This window comes from Portunus trituberculatus, chromosome 13, assembly GCF_017591435.1.
Source record: "Portunus trituberculatus isolate SZX2019 chromosome 13, ASM1759143v1, whole genome shotgun sequence".
In the NCBI taxonomy this organism is placed as follows: Eukaryota; Metazoa; Arthropoda; class Malacostraca; order Decapoda; family Portunidae; genus Portunus; species Portunus trituberculatus.
The window spans coordinates 5660289-5679280 of NC_059267.1; the positions used below are offsets into that span (position 1 = coordinate 5660289).

Genomic DNA, 18992 nt, shown 5'->3' on the forward strand with positions numbered 1-18992 from the left:
CAGAGAGTGAGGGAATATAATACATTACACCTTAGTCACCCATTCAAATCCCCACTTTTAAAAATAGACATGTATATTGAAAGACCATGAAAAAAAAAAAAAAACATTACACGCTAGTTACCCATTAAAATTTTACGAACTTCCCCGTTTTCTTTTAGGCAACAAAGGAGCGAGATAGACAAACAAATTGATCATCACCTCACCTAACTAAGACATTTGTCCCAGTTCAGTTTTCTGGCTAATTCTTATTTCTTATCTTTAAGGGACCTGGCATTTAAGTAGGGCCTTTTTATTTATACCTTTTGTTGCCCTTGGCCGGCTTCCCCTCTTGCATAAAAAGAAAAACAAAAAAATCAATAGAAATAAAGAAACGCAGATGGCAGTTCTTAAATATCACCACAGCGCGTCCTCACTGAAGTCACTTAGGGGCTGTATTCCAACGCTTTGCTCTCTCACTAGCCATCACTACTTTCCAAAGGCTTTAGTTGATGATACTCATGTTTTTAAGAGTATTTTGTATGGTTCTAGTGATGGACTGGTAAGATTTCTCGATTATTTTAAAGAGAAATTCATGAAAACCCAGCTAGTCGTCTCAGTAGCCTCGGAAAACTGTTGTGGTGAGAAAGTAGAGTGGTTTCATGGGTGCTTTTATGGTTCTAGTGGCAAATGAATCCTGTGTACCATGACGCGCTTCCATATTCGCTCTATTTGGTGATTTTATAAAGCTTCAGAAACTTATGTGGGGGGGATTATAAGGTGAAGACTGTGGCCATTAATCTTCTGACCTCCATAGACCCTCCCTAGTGTCAATAAAATCGTCTAATCACACCCAAAAGTTATAGTAAAAGAACGTCTCAGTACTAAAGGACACGCTAGCCAGTTGAATCCCTTTAAAGAGATTTGTCATTATTTTCTTAACCTTTTTCAGTAGCATGCCGCGTTTTTATACTCAATCTGGTTACTATTTGGCGATTTTAAACAGCTTCAGAAACTTAATGTGAAGAAATCAAAATAGTAAAAACTCTAGCCATTAATCTTCTGACCTCCTTAGACCCTTCATGATGTCAATAAAATGGTTTAATCGTACACAAATCTCAAGGTGAATATGTGTTCCAGTACTGTAGGGGTTAACAACATTTCTGCATTATGAACAAGATAAACACCCTTGAAGACCCGGCTACTCGTCTCTATGGCCTCGGAAAACAGTCGTGCTGAGAGTAATGTTTTGAAGTATGTTGTTATGGTTCTAGTGCCAGATCAACAACATTTCTGCATTATGAACAGGAGAAACATCCTTGAACACTCGGCTAGTCGTTTTTGTGGCCTCGGAGAAGAGTCGTGGAGAGAGAGCAAGGCGTTTCTTTATTAGCAGCTAGTCAGACATTTGGTTCAATAAGTGATGCCTGACGCCTGCTTGAGGGAGCGTCGCGTCAGTCACATGGTTGCTATCCCTCCCAAACCTCCAGCTGGCCATCATTCCCAGGCTGATAAAGGTGCTAACATGGTGCTAGAGCGATGCTGACATGGTGCTAACGTGGTGCTTAAGTGGTGCTAACTGAACTAACACCTAATTCTGAGGTAACATAAGGACTACGACTAGTTCTGCTTTAGTTTAGTGCATCCGCGTATGAGAGTAGCGGTGCCAGACGTAAGAGAACATGATCGAAGATTTCTGCCAGTGAGGAACGTAGGAAGCGACTCTGGGTGACTGAGTCCTCGTGTTGGTGATGCTGTGAAGTGCCTGTGTTGTGGAGGTCCATGGAAACAAGTGAATGGCTGTGCTGTGGTTCTGTGAGAAGGATTACCGTGTCTGATTCTCTTCCTAAGGTGTTAGATAGGCTTTAAACGGTGTCCGGCAGTGTCTAAGGTGATCAGTGCTGTTTATATATTGTTGATGTACCTTTAAATGGTGTCTGATGCTCCATAAGGTGTTCAGATTTGCTTACATGGTGTTTGCTTGTGTTTATATGTCATGTGATCCTCTGCAAGATGCCTCGTGGTGTTTATGTGGAGTTTGGTACTCTATACGACTTATGTTATGGTTTCTTACTGTTTCTGTCTATCTCATGTGGCCCTTAGGAATAATATATGGAAACAATAGGAATATTGATCGAACGAGAGAAATAATAATAGAAATAATAAGAGGCTTAGTGTGTTGACAGTACGATGACATGTTTCCATCAAGACTTGTGATCATTGTGAGATAAAAATTAAATTAACTACAACGAAAATGGAAACAAGAGAGAAAAGAAAGGTGAAGAAAGTAAGGGAAGATGATAATGATAACCGAGATGGACTAAATGAATGATGGAAAGACAGAGAGGAGCGAGAGTTGGGGAATTTAAGTGAAAAGAGAAAGAAAAAAATGGTAGGAGGAAGATAAGATAGAAAGAAAACGTTAATGGTTATGAAATTAAGAAATATACAAGAATTAATTACTAAACTAGATAAGAACAAGAAGACATAACATAGATAAAAACAGCAATAAAAAAATACAGCAGACACACGACTGTACCAATACACACACACACACACAGAGAGAGAGAGAGAGAGAGAGAGAGAGAGAGAGAGAGAGAGAGAGAGAGAGAAAAAAACGTAAGAAAAAATTGATTCCCCCTTATAAACTAACGAGAAAATCAGAAAATGGGAAGTAAGAGGAGCCACGTTGATGTGACACCCTCTTTCCTGATTAACATAACATAACACAACATAAATACTAGGATAACAAAGGGCCACCAGGGCCCATCCAGGTTATCCTGTATCAGTCGCACAGCGACCTCGTTATCAGTACTGAAATATACACTGATTACTCTTATCTAGTTCAGTATAGCATCGGGGCAGGGTTGTGAAGGGCTGTGACACTGTTCGCCTCGCCTCACCTCAGTATTGTTCCAAGAGTAAACAAGCCACTGTGGAATTCCCGCCTCTCCACACCGGGTGAGTAAATGGTAGTAATGGTTCAAGGTAAGGCCAGTATTCAGAAACGCTTTGCTCTCTCACCATCACTATTTTTCCAAGGCCACAGAGATGATTTGCGGGGTTTTCAAGAGTGTTTCTCCAGTAAGTAATGCAGAAATTTTGTCACTCTGCCTCAAAAATCGTTAAAAAAAACTTTAAAAATTCATGTAAATTTAAATGAAATTTTGGAGGTGAAGCGCAAAGTGTTTGAGAATCGTCTCACTCTTAGTTGATTCCAGATTGCGTGAAAGTAGTTAGTAGAAAATAAGTAATGGTTTCTGATCTCTATTGCCGATGAAAGTCCTTCCTCTGGTTACGTGTAGGTCGGGAAGCTTGGCCTGTGTATCGGCACTTCCTGTTATTTCTTATCTCCTTAAATTAAGGCGGGTTCACACGTGTCAATTTATGACTGAAATTGCAAATCGGTGGTTTCCGACTGAATATCGGTGCCTAGCGATTGCAAAAAAACAGTAGCAAAACAAGATCAGTTGATTTGCGACTTTATTTACTTTGTGACGTTACGAAGAAAGGTTTGAAAATGTGGTTAGTGAGGGAAAAAGCACATCTGGGAACGTAAAAGTGAATTCTACAGAAAAAAAAAAAAATTACGCAAATCGGCGTTCGAGGAGATAGGTGCCCCTCTCCAGTGACTGCTCCCCTCTGTGCAGGTGCAGTTGGAGGTGAAGATTGAATACTTGTGATTAATTAATTTTATCGCAATCGTCATCGTCACCAGAGGAAGACATCTTGTTGGGTAGCTGTTTGTTTACACTCAACTTCCCGCCAAACAGCCGATACTTTCCAGTCGCAATGTGTCAACGTGTTCCGACTAGAAGGGGTCAGTTGATACTTCTAGCGACTTGCAATTTCAGTCGCATATTGACACGTGTGAACCCGCCTTTATTCTACTCTGTCCATTAGCCCCTTCAGTATCATGACGCGTTTTCATATCAATTCTGCTTGCTATTCTGACTTTATGCAGCTTCAAAAACTTACGTGGTGATTAAAATAGTGAAGATTTTGGCCATTATTCTTCTGACCTCCATAGACTCTTCCTGATGTCAGTAAGATCGTTAAGTCAGGGAAAATATATGTCCCAGTAATGAAGGGAGTTCAGTATTTCCACACACTATCCCTCTTTCCATATTTCAAACACAATTTCTTTCTTCTCTTGTATCCTTAGATCATTAAAAAGTGTTTGTCCATAATATTTTCCCCTATACATCCCTGCGGCGTCAGTAGATTAGCTTAAATGGTAGAGATATTCATATTTCTCTTCCCTTGTGTTAAAAAAAAAACTAAGTCACAACCAAGGAAAGTAGAGAGCCAATTCCAGTAAGTTAACCCCTTCGCTGCCATGACGCGTTTCCATATTCATTTTGCTTATTATTTGATGGTTTTACACAGGTTCAGAAACTTATGTTTGGGATTAAGATAGTGAGGGCTGTGGCTATTAATCCTCTGCTCTCCATAGATCCTTCCTAACGTCAATAAAATGGTCTAATCGTACACAAATCTCAAGGTGAAAATGTGTCAAGTATTAAAGAGCTTAACAATAGAAAAGTACGTTGAATTCTTGATGTTTTGTGCTTCTCTATGCAAAGTTCACCCCGAGGACTGGCGGTTAGTACACAGACGGCTCACTGCATAATGGTAAGAAACCCTTGAGTGTAATGTTATAAACCCAAAAGGAAATGTTTTGAGATATGATGCATTCTGTTGCGTGCGATAAACAGCGGTGCACTCGTGGCAGCCATGTGTGGAGCTCGGGTTCCTATGCCAAAACACTTAAACGACGCGCTTACACTATTTCAAAGTGGTACAGTGGAACCATGCGTGCTTTGGGGTCCGAGGGGTCTCCAAGCACACGGGTTCGAATCCCGTCCACGGTCCGAGTGTAGGTTGGGCTTCCTCACTCAGGGCAACGGCAGAGTGACAAGATTTCTGCATTATTAACTGAAGAAACACTCTTGAAAACCCCGCTAATCATTTCAGTGGCCTTGGAAAATAGTCGTGGTTAGAGAGCAAAGCGTTTTTAACCCCTTCGCGCCGGATTTTAAAAAAGCCCGCCTGTATGATATATGGGTGGTAGTGCCGCGCGACCTAGCGCGGGAAACTCGTGCAAGCTTGTCATACTTGTCGTCTTTGTGTATTATGCTGCTATTTTTTAGTCACTATATCGCCTTCGAAGAGGAAAGTGGACGCTTCTCTCTTCGGAGAGAGAGAGAGAGAGAGAGAGAGAGAGAGAGAGAGAGAGAGAGAGAGAGACATTTGCTAATATTTTAGACACAAGCGGGACGCATGTAGCTTATCTTTAGTGATTGGTGGAGACAAGGATGGTGGGAGGAGCACTAGGATTTCAAAGACAGCATACGGCGTGTGTAGTTGGTATCCAACACACTATACGGGACAACTGAACTGAAGAAAGCTCAGAAAAGAAATATGACGCTTACGTAGGCGTCACCGTATTGAAGGGGTTAAGGGCGTTTTTATGGTTCTAGACTCTAGAGGGAGAGTGACAAGATTTCTGCATTATTAACTGGAGAAACACTCTTGAAAATCCTGCTAGTCATTTCAGTGGCCTTGGAAAATAGTCGTGGTTAGAGAGCAAAGCGTTTCTGAATACGGATCTTACAGGCGAACATTGTATATTAGTGTGCCGGGAGAGCTGTTTCTTCCCCTTTCCCACGTGGTCACTGCTATCAGAACAGAACACGCCTCACAGCACGGTAGATAAGAGATTACATGATGGCACAAAGAAGGCAGTGGCATTTGATCTATTTAACTACTTCATTCTGCTTACTATCTGGAGATTTTATACAGCTTCAGAAACTAATGTGGGGGATTTGAATAGTGAGGACTGCGGCCATTAATCTCCTGACCTCCATAGACCCTTCCTGATGTCAATAAAATGGTCTAATCGTACACAAATCCCAAGGTAAAAATGTGCCCCAGTATTGAAGGGGCTTAGTGGTATAGGGACTACAGCAAAGGGAACATTGGCAAAGTTAGGATCAGGAGCCAGGATAGAACCAGAAATAATGGGTTCAAGCTTGAGAAATTTGGGTTCACGAGAGAGATAGAAAGGAACTGGTTTTGTAGTTGATGAATGGAACGGACTCAGTGGTCATGTTAGTGCTGAGTCAATAGGGAGGTTTAGAAGATTAGGTGAATTGGTGGGTGGTGATGATAGGTGGTAAAATGCAGGTCTACATCACATAAGGACTGCCACGTGTAGACCTAATAAATATCTTGCAGTTTCGCTCATTTTCTCATGTTCGTGTCGCCTCATTCCCACAAACCTGTTTCTTTTCAGATTAAAAGAGGAGAAGGAGAGGAAGAGGTGGAGGAAGAAGAGGAAGGGGAAGTGAGGGATATGACTGGCGTTCTCTTACTCTTCCCCTCTCACCGTTAAAGAATACCCCCCTTTCTCTCTCTCTCTCTCTCTCTCTCTCTCTCTCTCTCTCTCTCTCTCTCTCTCTCTCTCTCTCTCTCTTCTCCAGTAGCCGCCATGAAGAACGCGAGAAGCCTCAAGTTAATGGTAAGTTGACCTGTATTAGGCCATTAAAGCAGAAGGAATTTAAATGAAATGTTAGAGAAAAAGAGAAGTATAGATGGAAATAAAGAAAAAGAGGGAAGAGAAGGTAAGCGGCACCAGGCAGTCATCACAGTAGGGTTGAGGGTCCCTGGTCAGGGGGGGAAAGGGGGATATACGTCAAAATAAGCATGAACACTCATAACCTGTTAACTAAACCAATCCATCTCAGTTGCCAATCAGAAACAAGTGTATACTTCCTTCACTGTTAACATTTCATTTTTTTCATTTATACCATGTGGGCTTTTCACGGGAATTTATGGGTTAAGGGGGATATTTTTGGGGGTACCTTCTATCTCAAGGCCCACCCGCTAGGAAACCGTTGCCCCGAGTGAGGAAGCCCAACCTACACTCAGACCGTGGACAGGATTCGAACCCGTGCGCTTGGAGACCTCTCGGACCCCAAAGCATGGTTTCACTGTACCACGGCTCTTGTATCCACGAATTCCTGTTCTAGTTAGAGTCAAAACTACCTTAGCTGATATACAGATGCTTTCAAACCGTCAGCACCATCACGCGATTCCATATTCATTCTGCTGACCATTTTGTGATCTTATACAGCTTCAGAAACTTACATGGGTATTGAAATAGGGAAGTTTCTGGCGGTAAATTTTCTAACCTCCATAGACTCTTCTTAATGTAAATAAAATCGTCCAATCACACCCAAACTCATGGTACAAATGCGTTCCAGTACTGAAGGTGTTACTTACTACCTCATTGACACAGGTGAGTAATCTACAAGTCGTTCATACAGGTAATCAATCTCTTGTACAGGTGTATCTTAATCCTACAGGTCTTCTACAGGTGCCTATTTCATTCCTACAGTGAATTAGTCTTTTCTACAGGTGTTTATTTCAATCTTAAAGGTAATGCATTGATATCTACAGGTGGTCATAACTGTCTGGTTTGTACAGGTGATCTACCTCTGCCTCCTGGCGTTCGCTATCCTTCTGGTCGTGTTTCAAAGTCGTCATGAGTACTTCCTACGCTGGAGGAATCCCATCAGGAATATCTTTAGGTGAGTACTGCCGGAGGAGGAGGAGGAGGAGGAGGAGGAGGAGATGAGTAGAAGTGTCCGCTTGTCAAATCTAATGTGTTTTTATGTAAGAAAGGAAAACTGGCCACGGTTAACATAAAAACGGAAAAAAGGCTCACTTAATTGCCAGTCCTCTTGCAGGTTCGAGAGAGTTTGCCAAAAATAAGGAACAAATGTCTTGAAACTTCCCTCTTATATGAAGTCAAGTTATGGGAAGGTGGAAATACAGAAGCAGGCAGAGAGTTCCAGATTTTACCAGAAGGATTGAGAGTACTGGTTAACACCTGCATTAGGGCGTTGGACAGAGTAATTATGAATGATTGAGGATACTGGTTAACTCCTGCATTAAAATTAGTGAGTTAGACAGAGTAGTTATGAGCGATTGAGAGTACTGGTTAACTCTTGCATTAGGGAATAGAAAGAGTAATTATAAATGATTGAGAGTACTGGCTAACTCATGCATTAATATTAGTGAGTTGGACAGAGTAGGGTTCTTAATGGTCCACTCACACGCCACTCTCCCATTACAGCCCCATGTCTCCCTCTCACAGGATGCCCAAGATGAAAGGAGTGGCGGGTAAAGAGGCAGAGAGAGGAGAGAGACCAAACGTCACGGCGGCGACAGACAGACCGCTCTCCCTCAACAAGACGCATCCTCCTCTCAAATACATCCTAGTGTGGACTGTCGTGAGTGTGACATAATGCAAGTCAGTCAGTGTCTTTACTCTCTGCCTCCACTTGTGCCCCTCCTTCCTGTATGTTATTGGTCCCTATTCAGAAACTCTTTGCTCTCTCACCACGTCTATTTTGAATTTCAAGAGTACAGAGATGATTAGCGGGGTTTTCAAGAGTGTTTATCCAGTTAATAATGTAGAGATTTTGTCACGCTGCCTCTATAACCGTAAAAAACATTCTTGAAAACGTTTTGCTCTATCACCACGACTATTTTCCAAGGCCACAGAGATAATTAGCGAGGATTTAAAGATGGTTTTTCCAGTTAATAACGTAGAATTCTTGTCAATCTGCCTCTAGAACCGTAAAAACACTCATGAAAACGCTTAGCTCTCTCACCGCGACTATTTTCCAAGGCCACAGATAATTAGTAGGATTTTCAAAACTGTTTCTCTCTTTAATAATGTGAAAATCTTGTCAATCTATCTCTAGAAAAGTAAAAAAAAAATAAATAAAAGTCGTATACATTTCAATAAGGCCTTTTAAAATAGTGAAGGTGAAGCACAGAAGTGTTTTGAATATATGAACCATAGACGCTTGTGTAAGATGAGTGATTCAGAAACGGATGAATCTATGAATAGGAATGAAGGATTATAATTAAAAGGGAATAAAGAAGTAGAAGGAAGTAGAGGTGTGAACATTATTACTCAGCATAACGCGTGTAGCTCGTTAAACAATCCGTAAAGTGAAGCCTTGCTTGTCTAACTCCAAACAGGAAACTGCTGTGTGCACTCGTCAGCGTGTTATGTCGCTCCCTTCCTCCACACAACACTAACCACGCCCTGAACTTCCACAAGGCGCTTCCACTATTTCAGAAGATTCTAGTTCAAGGTACACTAGTTTTTTAGGGTGCTTTGATAGTTGTAGGGACTATTTAGCGTGATGTCTGAATTAGTGAACCCCGTGATGCATTGAACTTGAACCCAGGGACGCATTGAACTTGAACCCCGTGACGCATAGAACTTGAACCCCGTAATGCATTGAACTTGAACCCCGTGACGCCTTGAACCACGTGCAATTAGTTTCAAGTGCATTGGTGTTGGATCATTGCAAGTAGTGCCGTCACAGTGTTAGCCTCAGAGCAGCAGTCAAGCATCGCCGCTGAGCCTTCGCACACGCCACCTTCTTCACACTCTGAGGAAAGCGAAACACAAACAACACAAACAAACAAACCAAGCGCTCGCCAACATCACGACAGCAAACCCGCGGCGGTGTTTTGGTTTACTGGATCACTTACACAAACAAACCTTCGAGGAAAACGAGTGTTATGGAAACAATTACCACAGTGCCGCACCCGACACACACACACACACACACACACACACACACACGTCAAGGCCGCCCTACTGAATAACCAGCACCTTCACATCTCTGACCTTTTTTTAACTTAACATTAACCCCTTGAGTACCATCACGCGTTTCCATATTCACTCTCCTTACTATTTGGTGATTTTATACAGCTTCAGAAACTTGTGTGGGGGATTGAAATAGTGAAGACTGTGGCCATTATTCTTCTGATCTCCATAGAGCCTTCCTGATGTGAATAAAATGGTCTAATGGTACACAAATCTCACGGTAAAAATGTGTCCTAGTATTGAAGGGGTTAAGGGGAGCTCCATGAAGTTAATAAATGAATAGATAAAGTTTTCCTCCTCCCCTCGTCGTTAAGATAATCAAGAAGGAAAGGAAAGGTGAAAAAAAGAACAAAGATTAAAATACGAAAATCAAGAAAGAAAATAGCCATACTTTTATCATGATAATTTAAATACAACCTTTACTTTCAACAACATTACTTAATTCTGAGACACAAAATGGATAACAAGTGTATAATAATGCAAGAGTTAACCAGTTACTCTCAATCATTCATATGGTGAACTCTGGAACTCCCTGCCTGTTTCTGTATTTCCAACTTCCTGACTTGACTTCACTTAAGGGGGAAGTTTCAAGACATTTATCCTCCCCCTTTTTTTGGGGGGCTAACTCTCTCTGCATGGGGGCTGGCAACTAAGTGGGCTATTCTTTTTCCTTATATGTTACCCTTGTCCAGTTTTCCCTCATACATAAAAAAAAAAAAATCTTTCTTAATATTTAAACTTACTTCACCTATCCAAAATCTACCTCGTTTTTCAACCCTCTATCTATTTATCTAACCTTCTGTCTATCTGTCTATCTATCTGTCTATCCACCACTCCTGCGTCCCCTGCAGGCGTACGGAAACAAGACGAGAGGATACGCAGAGGGCCAGAGCGCCTTCAAGAAACAACACTGCAAAGTGGACACTTGCTTCCTCACTGGGAATAGAAAATTGTTGCCTGTAAATAATTTCGACGCCATTCTATTCCACCTCCGCTCCATGAATCCCACTGATCTTCCCGCCGTGAGGTAAGTCTCTGCTCCACCTCCCCACCTGTCCACCTGTCCATTTGCTTACCTGTCTGCGGTGAGTGGTTACCTGAGTTTACCTGAGTTTACCTATGTTGATTTGGTTTGTAGTTTATTTGCCTCTAATTTTTGTCTAAGTTAATTTGTTATATTTTTTTTCTTTTTTTTCTATTTAATTTTCACGTCTATTCGTCATTTTTTTTTTCTTGTCTGATTTTTTTTTTCATCCATCTGTCTTTAATTTGCATCCACCTATCTTTAATCAACCTCCATCTGTCTGTAAATTCCATCCACCTGTCTAAATTTCATCCACTGTCTTTAATTCTCCTCCACCTGTCTTTAATTCTCCTCCACCTGTCTTTAATTCTCCTCCACCTGTCTTTAACACTCCTCCACCTGTCTCTAACACTCCTCCACCTCTCTTTAATTCTCCTCCACCTGCCTAAATTTCATCCACCTGTCTTTAACACTCCTCCACCTGTCTTTAATTCTCCTCCACCTGTCTTTAACACTCCTCCACCTGCATAAATTTCATCCACCTGTCTTTAACACTCCTCCACCTGTCTTTAACACTCCTCCACCTGTCTTTAATTCTCCTCCACCTGTCTTTAACACTCCTCCACCTGTCTTTAATTACCCTACAAAAACGTGTAGGATCCTTCTGAGCCACACAATCCCTTGAAGCAATGAAGGAAGACATAACCTGAATATCCTATGTGTAATCCTTTGGTATTCTTTGCAGTCCTCCATGTAACCCTGCTAAGTATCTGCCCCTCTCTCTTCGTCTCCCCACAGGTCTCCACATCAGCGGTGGGTGTTCTTTGAGATGGAGTCCGCCTCCTACGTGTACCAGAACATCAATGTGTACAATGGACTCTTCAACTGGACCATGACATACAGACTGGACTCCGATATTCAGGATAGGTGCCACGCTCAAACTTTTCTGTGCATCACCTCCACTCTCTCAAAAGGCTTTATTTCAATTGACACGAATTTTTTTTTTTTTAAGGTGTTTTTACGTTTAGAGACAGATTGACAAGATTTCTGCATTATTAACTGGTGAAGCACTCTTGAAAACCTCGCTAATCGTCTCTGTAGCCTTGAACAATAGTCGTGGTGAGAAAATAAGACGCTTTTGAATTACGTCCGTATACAGAAACACTTTGCTCTCTCAACACGACAGTTTTCCGAGGCCACAGAAAAGACTAGCCGGATTTTGAAGAGTGCTTATCCTGTTCATAATGCAGAAATCTTATTAATCTACCACTAGAACCATAAAAACATCCTTGAAAACACTCTATTCTCTCACCTCGACCTGAAAATAATGTAATAATCTTGCCAGTCCATCACAGGAACCATAAAAATACCCTTAAAAATATGAACATCTTTGTATAAAACTAAAAAAAAAAAAAAAAAAAAAAAAATCAAATCATAAACGGAAATAACAGAGACAGAAAACGACAACTAGAAAAAAAAAATAGAAAAGTAAATCCCAGTTCACCAATTCATTTCGCGTGTTTTTCTTAGATACGGCGCCGTGTTACCGGGCCACTCCCCCTCCCCCCCCGCCTCCTCCTCCCCCTACACACCAGAGAGGAACTACGCCAAAGGGAAGACAAAAATGGCGGCTTGGTTCGTCTCAAATTGTAATGCCAAATCGGGCAGAGACGATGTGGTGAAGAAAATGAAGACACTCATGAAGGTATGAGAGAGAGAGAGAGAGAGAGAGAGAGAGAGAGAGAGAGAGAGAGAGAGATTACATGAATAAATTTAGCCTTCCCTTCTTGAATGAATAAACCCCTCAAAAAACTGCTCATTCTTACATAAATACAGTAAATTAATAAAACTTCCCTTTCTTTAAGCCTTTCTTATACAAGTACACCAAATGAACTTGCCCTTCTTAAATCAATCCCTGAAATCAACACCCCACACCACTGCTCACTGCTCACTGCTCACTGCTCACTGCTTCCCTCTAGACAGACGTGTACGGCGAGTGTAGGGGGCTGAAATGCACTAATGAAACTGTCAATTCCTACATAAACACACTGATAACACTTGCCCTTCTGAAATGAATACATCAATTAAAACGACCCTTTCTTACATAAATAAATAAAACTTCTCTTTTATGCCCTTTTTAAATAGACAAAAAAAAAATAACTTGCCCTTTTGACGTAAATAGACTAATAAAACTTCCCTTCTTAATTAAATCAATCCCTGAAATCAACAGCCCACACCACTGCTCACTTTATTTCCCTCCAGACAGACGTGTATGGCGGGTGTGCATGGGAGGCTCAAATGCACAAATGAAACTGTCACTTCTAACATAAACACACTAATACAACCTGCCCTTCTTACATAAACTAATAAAAACTTGTCCTTCTTACATTAATACACCAATAAAAGGCGCCTTTCTTACGTAGATAAATAAAACGTCTCCTTTTTTATGCCCCTCTTACTTAAATTGACTAAAAAATCTTGCCCATCTTACATAAATACACAAAAAAACTTTCCTTTCTTACATAAATAGACTAATCAAATTTACTTTTCCTATATAGATAAATAAAACTTCCCCTTTTTATGTTCTTTCTAAATAAATAGACTAAAAAAATTGTCTTTCTTACATAAATAGACTAATAAAACATGCCTTTCTTAGATAAACACACTAATACAACTTGCCCTTCTTAAATCAATCCCTGAAATAAACCCACCGCACCATTTCTCACTGTTTCCCTCCAGATTGACGTGTACGGCGGGTGTGGGAAGCTGAAGTGCACTAAGTGGGGTAAGGAGTGCTACGCCTTACTGGACAAACACTACAAGTTCTATCTCTCCTTTGAAAACTCTCTCTGCACTGACTATGTGACGGAGAAGCTGTTCGAGATTCTCAGGTGCGTACTTGTGTGTGCTCTCTCTCTCTCTCTCTCTCTCTCTCTCTCTCTCTCTCTCTCTCTCTCTCTCTCTCTGTAATCTAGACCGTGGTTAAGGGTTAGGAAAGATTTTTAGAGATGAGTTGATGTTTGATTGCTTCACGCTTCACGAGGCAGTCAGTCCCTCAGTGAAACACACCTGTCTGTTTCCACCTGTCATCCTCAGTCATAATGTTGTCCAGTCTTCAAGGTGGAGGGATAAATTGGAGGGAAGGATTATCAATAACAAAAAAACAAAAACAAAAATGAAGAAATATTTAGAGACAATAAAAATCGGATGAAATCTTGAGATTGAGGTAAAAAATCGGATAGAAAAAAATCGGGATAAAAACCAGTCTCTAAACCTTGGATTAACACAGCCTGTTCTCGTGCTATACATGAGAGAGAGGTTGTCCACAAAAGGTACTTGAGCCTTCTACCACCTGAATCTCATGCACAACAACAACAACAACAACAACAACAACAACAACAACTAAACTTAAGCATACGTCAAGTCCATAAAAGTTCAAGCATTCATTTCACTCCTTTCGTCGACTTAGGATCAATTTCTTACGACTTTATCCACTTAGCAATCATCATTCACCTTTCTGTCACCTTAACATCAATTTACCACGTTGTTTTTTTTTTTTTTCATTCCCATCAAAAGCAGGCATGACGTGGTGCCGGTGGTGTTTGGGCTGGCTAACTACACCTACATCACTCCTTCGCATTCGGTTATCAACGTTCTAGACTTCCCCAATGTCAAGGCCCTCGTGAATCACCTCAAATACCTCGACAAAAACGATACTGCCTACAACGAGTATTTTAAGTAAGTAACCCCCTCAAAGATGCCGTTTTCTATGAATATTTTGCTGATATCTAAGGATAACTCAAGTATTATTTTTCCATTTCCTCATTTTCTTGATTGTGGTAAGTGTTTTTAATAGTTTAATTTTATATTTTTTAAGGTATTTGCAAGAAGTTAGTTAAGTTTCCATGGGTATTGTCTCATCCTTAATACACAGTTATTGTCAAATTACAACGGGAGTCTCGAAAACAATCTTGAAAGTCAACCTAAATCGTGCTAGAACTTGGAAAGAGATAATGACGCCATGAGAGACCGCAAACCATTTTCTACAACCTTGCAGTGACGCTTCAAGAGGAACTAAACTAGAAGAGCGAGCTGTCTTCCACTACCTACACCAGGCTCACCTCAATTCACACTGTCTCCTATAAGACACTTAGATATATAAAAGTGACCAACTCACATCTTAGTCCATATTCAAAAAACGCTTTGCCCTCTCACCACGACCATTTCCCAAGGCCACAGAGATTATTAGCGGGGTTTTCAAGAGTGTTTCTCCAGTTGATAATGTAGAAATCTTGTCACTCTACCTCTACAATCCTAAAATCCCTCTTAAAAACGCTTTTCTCTCTCACCATGACTATTTTCCAAGGCCAAAGAGATGTTAAGTGGGGTTTTCAAGAGAGTTTCTCAGTTAATAATATAGAAATCTTGTCACTCTGCCTCTAGAACCGTAAAAATACCTTTAAAGACTCGTGTCAATTTAAATAAACCCTCTTGAAATAGTGGAGATGAGGCAAATAAGCTGTTGAGAATACGAGCCGTACTCTCACACCATTTCTCTCCACTTCCTCCAGGTGGAAGGCGCACTACTACTCCACCAATAACTGGCCGGGCCTTTGTGAGTTGTGCAGGAAGGTTCACCAAGACAACACTCCCAAGGTTTACCAGAACATGAAGCAATGGTTTCAGGGGCAGGGCGGCTGTCGGAGTATTAACGTCCCTCTACAGTGATCTTCCCGCCAACGCTAACACTGCGATATTCGGCACTGTAACGCACTCCTGAGTTGTGACAGTCCCTTACACGCCCGTCTTGAGAAACGCCTTGCTCTCTCACCACAATAATTTTCCAAGGCCACAGAGACCACTAGCAGGTTTTCAAGACAGTTTCCCCTTATGATAAACTAGAAATCTTGTCAGTTCATCACCAGAATCATAAAAATATCCCTGAAAAACACGAGTACTTTCAACTAGAGCCTTTGGAAAGTTGTGATGGTGAGAGAGCAAAGCGCTTCAGAACACAGATGGTCCTCCGATATGCAACAGTGAGTCCCTAAGCAGTGAAATTTTGTAATCATCAATAGGAGATGGAAGAATAGAACGGATGAGAGTTGTGACAGCCCCTTGTGCTCCGATATGCAACAGTGAAAAGCCCCAAAGCAGTGAAGTATTAGTAGTGATCAAGAGAAAATGGAAAAATAGAAGGGAAATGAAGTAACAGAAAATTGACACTGATCTTTGCTCTTTTTCCAATATGCAACAGTGAAAAACTCCAAAAACAGTGAAATATTAGTAATCATCAAAAGAAAATGGAAAAATAGAAGGGAATGAAGTAAGAGAACACTGAAACTATCTGATCTTTGCTCTTTTCCCAGTATGCAACAGTGAAAAGCTCCAAAAAACAGTGAAACAATTGGTCAAAGAGCGCTGGCAATTTCTGACCTTCGCTATTTCGTTTATTCGTCAATGTTCGTAAAGCTTCGTGAAGGTTTCGTAAAATTCCGCATTGGTTTCTAACGGTGAATCTCTCAAAAACTACTTAAAATCCACGAAATATATAGGGTTTCGTGCAAAAGAAAGTAATATTAACAACTGATGCGAAGAAAGTAGTCAAATATTAATGTAATTCAATGTAATGTTACCTCTCCGTCTTTATAACACAGAGTATTGATAACTAACCTATTGATCCAACGTACAAGAATAACCAGACGTGTACGACGGTTTGAGGTTTTTTTTTTTTTTTTTTTTTTTTTTTACGTAGGGAGGAGGGCCAGCCAAGGGCAAAAAAATGAAGTAAAAAAAAAAAAAAAAGCCCCACTTGAGTGCTGGCTCTCTAAAAAGTGTAAAAAGTGCAAAAACCGTAAGCCAAAATAGGGGATAAAATGCCTCGATACCTCCCTCTTAAAATGACTTCCAAATCACGCCTTCCTCAATGTGATAATGTCAACAGTTGCCTTGTGGAAGTGTTAAAGAGGCATTTGTTGTATCGAGCACGTCATTCTTTCCGTGTCAATGAGAGTCTCGTCTTCTGAAAGGCTAGGGTAGGTTAGATCACCTTAAGTTAAGTTATTAAAGGCAGGTTAGAATAGGTTGACTAGAAGTAGGGTTGGTTAGGTTAGGTTTGGTTATATTAAGTTGTTCTGAAAGACTAGGGTAGGTTAGGTTAGGGTAGGTTAGATCAGCTTAAGTTAGGTTGTTAAAGCAGGTTAGAATAGGTAGTTAGATTAGAAGAAGGTTAGTTTTGGTTAGGTTAGGTTAGATTAAGTTGTTCTGAAAGGCTAGGATAGGTTAGGGTAGGTTAGATCAGCTTAAGTTAGGTTATCAAAGCAGGTTAGATTTGGTTGACTAGAAGTAGGTTGGTTAGGTTAGGTTAGGTTGTTAAAGCAGGTTATATTGAGTTGTTAAGTTAGCAGGTTAGTTCAGGTTTGGTAAGGTGAGATTAAGTGTAGGTTATTAAAGCAGGTTAGGTTAGGAATTGTTAGGTTAGAAGCAGGTTAGGTTAGGTTAGATTAGTTTAGACTGTTAAAGCAGGTTAGGTTGTGTTGATAGTTGAAGTTCTAAGGTTGTCAGTTTGGGTTATATTCGAGTCTCAGGTTAGGTCAGGTTGTCAGTGTGAGGTTAGGTTAGTTTTGTTTAGGTTTCGATCACAGAGTCACTTGAGTTAGGTAAGGTTAGGTCATGTCAGGTCAGGCTGTCAAGTTAGGTCAGGTTAGGTTAGGTTTCGATCAGGGTGTTAGGTTAGTTAGGTTAGGTTAAGTTAGGTCAGGTCAGGTCAGGTTAGGTTAGGTTAGGTCAGGTTAAGTTAGGTCAGGTCAGGTCAGGTTAGGTTAGGTTAGGTTAGGTTAGGTTAGGTCATGTTAGATTAAGCCGTCAGGTTAGGCATACATAACAAATGCTATTTTTTACCTTGTGACTTTCTACTAAGTTATAATAAATGGAACTACTATTCAATACAATATCCTTACTTTCATTTGTTCTCCCTCCTTGTCAAACGTAAGACAGTGTTGCTATTCTTGACATTCAATGAAGTTTTTTTTCCGCCTATCAAGACTTCCCCGTCAAAATAACACGCACGTACGAACACACATCGATTACACTAAACCTATTCAACACTCTTGTATCATGTCTTTCCATTCCTATTCCTTATCTCCCATGCATCCTTCCCTTTGTTGTTGTTGTTGTTGTTGTTGTTGTTGTTGTTGTTGTTGTTGTGCGAAATAAGGCCACAGGTAGGGAGAGCGCTACGTATCTACAGGTTGTGGAGGAGAGAACGAACGAACGACATTAATCTCGAATGAGTCAGGATTGAATCTAGTTTATCCCTCCTTTCCTCTTCCTTCTTTCCTTCCTTCCTTCATACACTACAGATAACATAAAGTCTTTTCATATTTAAACACTCATATCACGTCTTTTCATCCCTACTCTCTCTCTCTCTCTCTGTCTAACTATTTCTATCTTCCTCGCATCCTTCCCTCCTTTTCTCCTTCCTTCCTTCTCTCCAACTTTCAGGCCGGCTTGTCTTGTTAGAAATGACACTGACGCTCATTCATTCATACCACCATTGCTTGTTTTCCCGCCAGACTGTATGGGAGCCAGCTCGTGCATGTCCTTAATTGTATCACACCATATGTTAGCTTGCCCGAGTGTAACTGTACCAGGTTAGGCGCATACGTAATAAAAAACGCCCTTTAGTCTGCCTGCCATGAATGGAGGACTAACTGACATACATATATAATCAGTGCATAATACGTAGAACCAGTCAGTCATTCAGTAACGAAAAATATACCACGAACATACACTTAATGAAAAATGTTTATGTAAGGTTTTAATCCAGTTATGAGAATATAGGACAACTTTCGCTCTTCTCTCCCTCTCCCTCTCTCATATTGCCACCTGCCAGCCTCACCACTCATCATAGACACAATGGACTTACCTTATATACTCGGAAACCAGAATAGGGTAAATTGGTTCTTAAGCGCAAGTGTTCATAGAGGCGTGGGCACAGTACACTGCTATGTCACTTACGCTTTACTGCGCAGCTCACCGACTACCGCCAATACTAACAAGGAGTAAGTAGGGATCGCCTGTCTAGCCAGTGTTACCATCGCCAGTGTCTACTTTTTGCCTCGGTTCGTTCCTTGCTTCGATCTCTCTTACACAGTTCTCAAATAAAGGATCGCATGTATTTTTTTTTTTCTTCTTTTTCTATTCTAAAAGTGCAGGTGATTTATTTGTCTACCTTCTACTTGTCTTTTATTCACGAGTGGCATCAGGAAGGTTGCCTTGAAAACTTCCAAT

At 40.8% G+C, this 18992-nt stretch overlaps 1 protein-coding gene across 5 annotated transcripts; it reads left to right on the forward strand.

Annotated features, from left to right (window-relative positions):
• The first annotated feature begins 1411 nt into the window (after nucleotides 1-1411).
• Nucleotides 1412-17652, forward strand: LOC123503138 (alpha-(1,3)-fucosyltransferase C-like). 5 transcript variants are annotated; one of them, XR_006674344.1, is made up of 12 exons: nucleotides 1569-1867; nucleotides 2080-2937; nucleotides 6275-6499; nucleotides 7468-7571; nucleotides 8141-8276; nucleotides 10528-10703; nucleotides 11499-11627; nucleotides 12231-12405; nucleotides 13440-13591; nucleotides 14277-14438; nucleotides 15272-17455; nucleotides 17491-17652. XR_006674344.1 is itself a non-coding variant. In XM_045252640.1 (11 exons), the coding sequence occupies exons 3-11, from the start codon at nucleotides 6470-6472 to the stop codon at nucleotides 15426-15428; spliced, it is 1221 nt and encodes a 406-aa protein (XP_045108575.1). In that variant the 5' UTR covers nucleotides 1412-1493; nucleotides 2080-2937; nucleotides 6275-6469; the 3' UTR covers nucleotides 15429-17652. The 5 variants fall into 5 exon arrangements, 4 of the variants coding, with proteins under 4 accessions (XP_045108575.1, XP_045108573.1, XP_045108574.1 ...); XM_045252640.1 differs by lacking the exon at nucleotides 1569-1867 and adding an exon at nucleotides 1412-1493 and having other exon boundaries at nucleotides 15272-17652; XM_045252638.1 differs by having other exon boundaries at nucleotides 15272-17652.
• Nucleotides 17653-18992: the final 1340 nt, after the last annotated feature.